At 44.7% G+C, this 7,282-nt stretch overlaps 1 protein-coding gene across 2 annotated transcripts; it reads left to right on the forward strand.

The window, feature by feature from the left end:
* Positions 1 to 3,592: 3,592 nt before the first annotated feature.
* Positions 3,593 to 6,940, forward strand: LOC147884291 (uncharacterized). Of its 2 annotated transcripts, none has more exons than XM_087398685.1 (7): positions 3,593 to 4,134; positions 4,236 to 4,350; positions 4,455 to 4,575; positions 4,721 to 5,749; positions 5,833 to 6,181; positions 6,286 to 6,399; positions 6,597 to 6,940. In XM_087398685.1, the coding sequence occupies exons 1-7, from the start codon at positions 3,981 to 3,983 to the stop codon at positions 6,761 to 6,763; spliced, it is 2,049 nt and encodes a 682-aa protein (XP_087254811.1). In that variant the 5' UTR covers positions 3,593 to 3,980; the 3' UTR covers positions 6,764 to 6,940. The 2 variants fall into 2 exon arrangements, with proteins under 2 accessions (XP_087254811.1, XP_087254812.1); XM_087398686.1 differs by having other exon boundaries at positions 4,455 to 4,545.
* The last annotated feature ends 342 nt before the right edge of the window (positions 6,941 to 7,282 follow it).

Genomic DNA, 7,282 nt, shown 5'->3' on the forward strand with positions numbered 1-7,282 from the left:
TAAGTTCACCTCAAGTAACAATGATATTGCTTAAAACAAATAGACATTGGATGTCATTTACACAATTCAATTTGAAGAGTATAACATTTTTGGAATATGGTGCAAATCAAATAATTACATTAAGCATTTGCTTCAATGCAATGACAAATCTAGAACTGTTTACTGTGAAACTTCCACTAGGCTTTAAACTCCTTAGCTTTCCTCGTGCCATCATTAGATCTTGCTTATATAGCTCTACAAATGGATAGCCCAATCAGAGCACAATGTCAACATATGGACCACGAATGTGAACTGGAACTTGCTCGCCACCTCGACGCACAATGTCTCCTGTCATGCAAGGAACTTGTGCAATAGCTTGTGGGCCCTTGCAAGTGTAGCAATAAGGTTGAAGAGGATCTCGACTAACTCGGCCTCCTCCACATGACTCGCAAACATACTCGAGCAAGTCTGCGTTGGTGTTGGTGAAAAGAAGAATCCCAAATACCTGCAATTTCAAGAAAGTTTAGTTGGGTTTGAACATCGATTGGGCGTCGATGAAAAGGATAGGATTGCAAAGAGTCACTTGTGTGCCGTAACCAAGCCTTGCTACTTGGGACACAAATGCTTGTTTGAGGTCATCTTTGATAGAACCATCAGGCACATTTGCTAAGATGGTGAAATCAAAGGCACAAATAGTTCCCTTTGCCTTGAGGAAGGAGACATTCTTCAACACATACATAACCACACCTTCATCATTGAGTTGTTACACAAGTTGAGTGAGTGTGCTTTTCCTTTCCTTTACAAAAGAGAGCTACAACACGCACAAGAAAAGAACCAACTAAGATAACTTTTGAAGTGGAAAAAAAAATAGAAGCACCAACTAAAGATACAATTAACTTACTGCAGCTCTGTCTTCATCTCTTGGACCATCTGCCACTATGATTTGGTCTGCCATACCTTCATCGCTTGCAACTTTGATAATAACAATTGCAATTGTTCCCATAACATGAGAGACTTGTAGTTTGCTAAAGTTGATCATTTCAGTAGCCCAAGGAACAAATGTGGAAAGGAAGCGATCAGGCAACAAATGAAGATTGCCTTCAAAAGGTTCCCCTCTGATGATACAAGTGGTAGCATCCACAAGTAAGGAATATTTGGAGGTACCACCTTCAATTGATCCTTTGGCCACAACTGTTGCCCCTTCCACTCTATAAAACTCCCCAATTTGCAAAAAATTAACAAATTGGTGAATGTAAGTGGAAGCTATGAGCAATGTAATCGTATGTTCAAGCAATCCACCAACTATCATTGTCTCCCCACTTAAGCTCCTAAAGAAAAACTATATGCGGCTTGACTCTTTTCAACATTGCTAAGCAATGTTTTTGTTTTGCCTTGTCGCAACACCCACATAGATTCCACAATAAGACAAGAATTTCATATCCAACTTGTTGACTCACTCCCTTGCCGATCCCTATTGCGCAAATGACTTGTTAGCATCTTTAAAGACATTAAATCTATTTTTGCTCCCTGAGCTAACCTCCCTTGCGACATCTTTGAGGCATTTCTAGAAACTGCGAGATGACGGCTTGCTCAGAAGATCACCTTTGGTGTCCATGGGAGCGTTTTCTTTCTTGCGCTCTTCATGACTTCTCTTTTTGTGATTAGCTTTTGGCAATTGTTTCTTCTCTTTACGAGGGAGGGCGTGTCTTGAAGAGAAGACACACCTTGCGAATCTGATGGTCCTATCTCTTCAACATGAACAGACCCTTCTCTGCATACGGTACTTGACCTGTCTAAATTGAGACTCCCTATTCTTGGATTGCTATGCACAATGTCTCTTGCATGTTTTTTTCCTTGGAAGAGCAAATTTTGGATGCTTTTCCCTTCATGCATGACATAAAAGCCCAAGGAAAAATGAGAGAAGGCTATAAAGAAACGTCGCATTAATTATAGAGAAGTGTCACATCAATGGTTCTCAAGGGTGTGGGAAATATCACCCTTAGGTCTAGAACATGGAGTGCTATTTCCTATGAGCCTCTTACTTGCTCCCATTGTGCATTTTGCACAATATAAGGGAAATACCTATTTCCCCTCAATACCCTTAGACTCAATGGCAATTGTTGGGAGTGGTGGCTTCTTTCCCTTGTAGTGGAGCTTGAATTCCTAGGGGGTGTTCCCTAAGAGGAGTTCCCTATGTCGTTGCTAGTGTGGATGGTGAGCCATTAATGGCATTTCTAAGCCCTACCATAGCCTTTCTAGCTTATTTGCATCCTTTTGTTGGAATGTTAGGGTCTTGTAATTTAATTCTAGGGTTGATGTCAAGCTAAATCATTGATGAAGAGCATATCCTCCATCATCATTGGCTAAAATTTTGATAAATTGTTTTAGTGATGGATTGTATAGTCGATCTTTTTCTTATCCGACGCCTACCTCAAGTGTGGCCTCCTTGCTCCGTAGCTAACCAGAGAGTGGATAAGATACGAGGAACCTGACGGACCCACTTGCCCTCGCATCCAGCTCACCACGCCTAAACTCCGTTAACTCATAGGTGCTCAATTGAACTAAGAGCTGCCCGTAGGCTAGAATAGAGGAAAATAGGAACTCCAACTTGGTGCTAGAGTGCTAGACAAGCAGCGCCACTGCTAGCAAGTAATTTCCTGGGGAAAGTAGAAATAGTTCCCGTTATCATTAGGACAAGTGATGGGCCAAGCAGAAATAGTTACTGCTATCATGGTTTCAGCAACGAGAACACTACTATGTGGTCATTGTGAGGCACTTCGTTGGACTGTGTACAAGGAAACGGTAGAAAGGCACTAAGGAGGGGACATGGCGCATGGGGAATGGAGCAAGGACAAAGAGGAGCAATATTTAAACTTGGGCAGCTGGGCATACAGTGGAAGAGTGAAAGTGAGCAAAATTTAAACTGGGCAGTGGGCAGGAGCAAGCCTCTGGACTCTGGAGTCTGTACATACATGCAAAGAGTACGAGTTTGCAGGGAGGGGACATAAACAAGTCCAATTCCAAGGTACTGGCCTCTTATTTAGAACTGGCTAGCTCGTATACTTATTCGGATGACACAAACAATTATGAAGCGATTGAGAACTTGAGAAGCTGATCGTATGGTAGAGAGATGGATGGCGATTACATGAATGTGACTGCTGCTGGTATGGAAGGGAGAGGATGTGGTGAGAGTCTCTCAATCAAATCAAACTTAGATTTGGTAAATACGACAATGGAGAGCATGATTTGGAAATAAGTAAAACAGGGTCTGGTTCTTCCTGTTGAATGGTACCTTAGATTTGGGTAAACAATTGAGAGCATGATATGAGATATGGGAGTAACTTTGTGCAACTTTCAGAAGAGGAAGACACAGTTTGTGGCAACTTTGTGCAATGTGGGGGTGTGAGAAATGGCAGCCGGCAGAGCTCCTCGGTAATCTCGTCTACGTATTCTAAATTAAAGAACAATGAAAAGGGCCTTTTGCAAATTTGCTCTGTTCTGTTGCCGGCTCCCAACAACAACAACAACAACATCTACAACATCACATCATCGGCTCATCTTTCCCTGTCTGTTTCTTCTCAGCTCCCATGGGAGTTTGTCTGTTTTCTTCTGAGCTCCCCATCTGTCTCATTCCATTTGGAACACTACAACAGCTTCTCAAAAACCCATTTTGAATTTTGAGCTCTCTCTTCTTCTTCTTCTTCTTCTTCTTCACCTCGTTCTTTCCTCCTGCATCCCTTCTTCCCCTTGTCTCTTTGCTGCAGCTTCTCTTTCTCCTCTCTCTCTCTCTCTCTCTCTCTCTCTCTCTCTCTGCTCCTCCCCTGCCTCTGCACTTCGTTTCCCCCGCCAATCTTCATTTGCTTCACAGCCCCTCACTCCCTCCTTCCTTGTTTTGCCCCCCCATCACGCCTGCTCACAGCTTTCCCCCCTTGATATGCCCTGAAATTTTAAGCCCCTTCGCCTCTTCCTCCTCTCTTGCCCATCCTGCACCCCTTTATACCATGCAGCCTCAGATGCAGCGCGGGCTCTCGCGCAGCATGCAGGCCGAGAGAGAGGAGGACTTGGCCCTCTTCCACGAAATGCAGAAGCGAGAGCAAGAGAAAAAGAGCTCCGCCATCCGTCATGCCGCAGACAAGGTGGACGCTCAACAGCTAGGTGAGTCGTGTTTGGTTTTTGTGTAAGCAGGGAATTTTACGTGTGGATGTCAATGCAAATTAGCAAGGCATTTCAACTATCGCTCTGTTTGTGATTCGCAGCAACAAGATTAGCTAGCTCGTCTTTGTATCGCATGACGACGTCACGAGCTACATACAAGAAAAAACCAGGCGACGACCTCCTAACATCAGACGCAGGAAAAAACGACTACGATTGGTACGCTAATATCGTCTTGTTGCCTTCCGGCCTCTTGCCTTTTGCTCCGTTCCACCATCGTCCATCTTCCAATAGGCCGATCATTCTTTATCTCTGGAGTGCAGGCTTCTCACTCCTCCCGCCACACCTCTGGTTCCCGTGGCAAATAATACTGCCGCAGATGCTGGATATATTCTCCAGCAAGGCTTGCATTCGGTACGATCCCTTGCTCCGAATTTGTCACTAGTAAGTAGCTGTGGAACCTTCATCTATATAGGGCTTGTGTGTTGCTCTTATCTGCCGGCAGGTCGTAACGTTCACAGGTTTTCAAAATACTTCGGAACATCACTGCCTGAATCAGAGACCTTAACAGATTGGTTCTGACGTGCAGCTTTCAGATGGAAAACCAGAGCTTCCCTTCAAGCCAGATTCTCTAAGAGCTGATCTTTCTACAGGTCCGATGTCTAGATTCGGTCATGGCAATGTGATTGATGTATCAACAAGAGCAAATTCATCAAGGGCAGATCCACCTTCCAAGATAGGTCGTGGCAATGCGAGCTCTAATGGACAGACCGGATCGAGCTCGATTCTGTCTAGTTCTAAAACTGCGCCAATCAGAAAAACTCCTGTGGCTGCTAGTTCAAATTCAAGCTCGCGGCCTACGTCTCGAACCACTACACCCACTGGCAGACCCACAATTGTCTCGTCAAATAATAGGACCGCCACTGTTCCATCGACAGCGAGATCAGCTGCTTCGTCCCGATCCTCTACGCCCTTGAAGAGACAAACGACAGCAGGCCTTTCTCAACCGCAGACGCAGTCAGGTGGTGTTAGCAGCAGGTCGTCTTCGGTCAGCAAAGCAAATTCTCTGCAGTCCAGAGGGACCTCTTCACGAGGGAGTTCCCCTACCACGAGGTCTCGAGCTTGGGAGCCGTCAGCACTGCCGGGGTACTCATTAGAACCTCCTCCAAATCTCAGAACGACGATACCGGAGAGGTCGCTCTCTAACTCGAGAGGTTCATCCGTGGGCTCAAAGCCAGGAGGGACAATCTCAACTAGAGCTGCCCAGATTGAGGCCTCTGATACCAGCAGTAGATCGCGAAGACCGTCGTGCTCTCCCAGTTCGACGAGAGGGCGATTGACATCTGATAAGCCTAGCTTTGGCAGCACACCTTCGAAGAATGCGAAAGGTCAAAACCATACTGGGGAAGCATCTGGTGGTGTTGTGATAGGCAGCAGGATGGTGGAGAAGGTAATGCAAGCTCGAAGGGCTGCAGCATCAAACAACTCAGCGCAAGAGGAGTCTCTGCAAGCACCTGTGATTAGGCGCTCTTCTAAGCCATCGACTCCCACATTCAAGGACCTCTCAGGCTTCGGGGGCAATTTGTCTAAATCTATTGACATGGCTCCGCGACATACGGTAATGCTGCAAGTGCGCATCGTTTCAATTTTGTAGCAATTCATTCAGTCTTGAATGCCTGATAAATCGAATTTCATCTGCAGGGCATCCGTCAAAGTGCGTCAAATGTCCTCAAACCTGTCATGTCCAATCTCCCAGCATCATCTTTTCACGCCAATAGGTCTATCAATCTGCGAGGGCGACCCGCTGTTACGGGTGACTCTCCGACCGCTACGAGCAGCACTGCTAGTAATTCAGACCACAGTACAACAATGCGTGATCCGGAAAGCAGTGAACAGTACGGTGAAGAGGATGTTATCAGCGACAAAGCATCCATTTTCAGTCAGCCGGATTCGCTCTACTCCCTTGCCCAGGATATCAAAGGCAACAATTGGATCGATAGTCCCGATTATAGGGACGACAGTGTAGAGTTGATGCAGCTTTTTCGGCAAGGTATTGAAAAATTTGCAGGTTCCGAATCTCCCCTTGTTTGTCATCATGGAAAGGCTGCCAACTGCGACCTGTGTAACATAGTGATTCGGTTGCAAAACTCCAAGGAAGTATGGAAGGCCAGTCCCCTATCGGGCAACATGCGAGTCAGCTTACAGAACCCATCAGAACTTTGGAAGAGCAGTCCATTTGCAAGCTCCAACAAAACCAGCAAAAAATAGGTGGACTTTGGGACTTCCTTCAAAATCAAATTCTTGTTCATTGGGTCAGCAGTGTTGTTGAATTGCAAAGGGATTGCTTGTAGCGTTGTTGATAGAGCGGAACTAACCTCTAAAATGGATGATATACAAACGGAAAATCTTAGGAGTAACTTGAACAGGGCAGGGTACTTACATTTGTATAGCGTTCCTATTCGCAGGAAAACTTTGCAATTTTACAGACACTAGAAGCTCAACAAGGCTCATTGATACTAGCGTTCCCATTCGCAGAGATACTTCAATGAGGATCATTGGTACTTTGCAATATTACAGACACTATAAGCTCAATGAGGATCATTGGTACTGCATCATCTTCCTGCAGACATAATCTGTGTCGCATTGCTCAGCCACATTAAGAGCTGAAAACTGTTATTATAGTCTCCTACTACCAGTCTCTCTCTCTCTCTCTCTCTCTAATTGCCATGTTTTGTTTGTGGGGTGCACGAGGCTGGGAGGAGGAAGTTGCTCGAAATGGTCTGCTTGTGTATTTTGTGCTTGTCGCTCTACCTCATTTATCGAGTACCATTACTTTCTTTGCAAAGAGGTGAAGTTAGATGATGAAAAAGAAACATATTTTACTACTAGAGCATTCGGCCATTTATGTCCCTCCACTCAACAAATTTCAGAAATAAGTATTGTCCCTTCCTGAGAGGAGGTAGTGCTATAGTGGAGGATTCAAACTACTTTTGTGAATTTCTAAGTGTAATTTTTTTAAATTAATTAAGTTAATTCCGATCTCCATTTATGGAGATTATCTTACAAAAATTGCCTTTTAATAACCCAATGCTGTTCAAAATTTTGGTTGCTTTCTTTGAGTACATCTTCTGATCATATATAATCGTCTCTA

This window comes from Dipteris shenzhenensis, chromosome 27, assembly GCF_047967505.1.
Source record: "Dipteris shenzhenensis isolate YYH24624 ecotype China chromosome 27, Dip_SZ_1.0, whole genome shotgun sequence".
Classification (NCBI taxonomy): Eukaryota; Viridiplantae; Streptophyta; class Polypodiopsida; order Gleicheniales; family Dipteridaceae; genus Dipteris; species Dipteris shenzhenensis.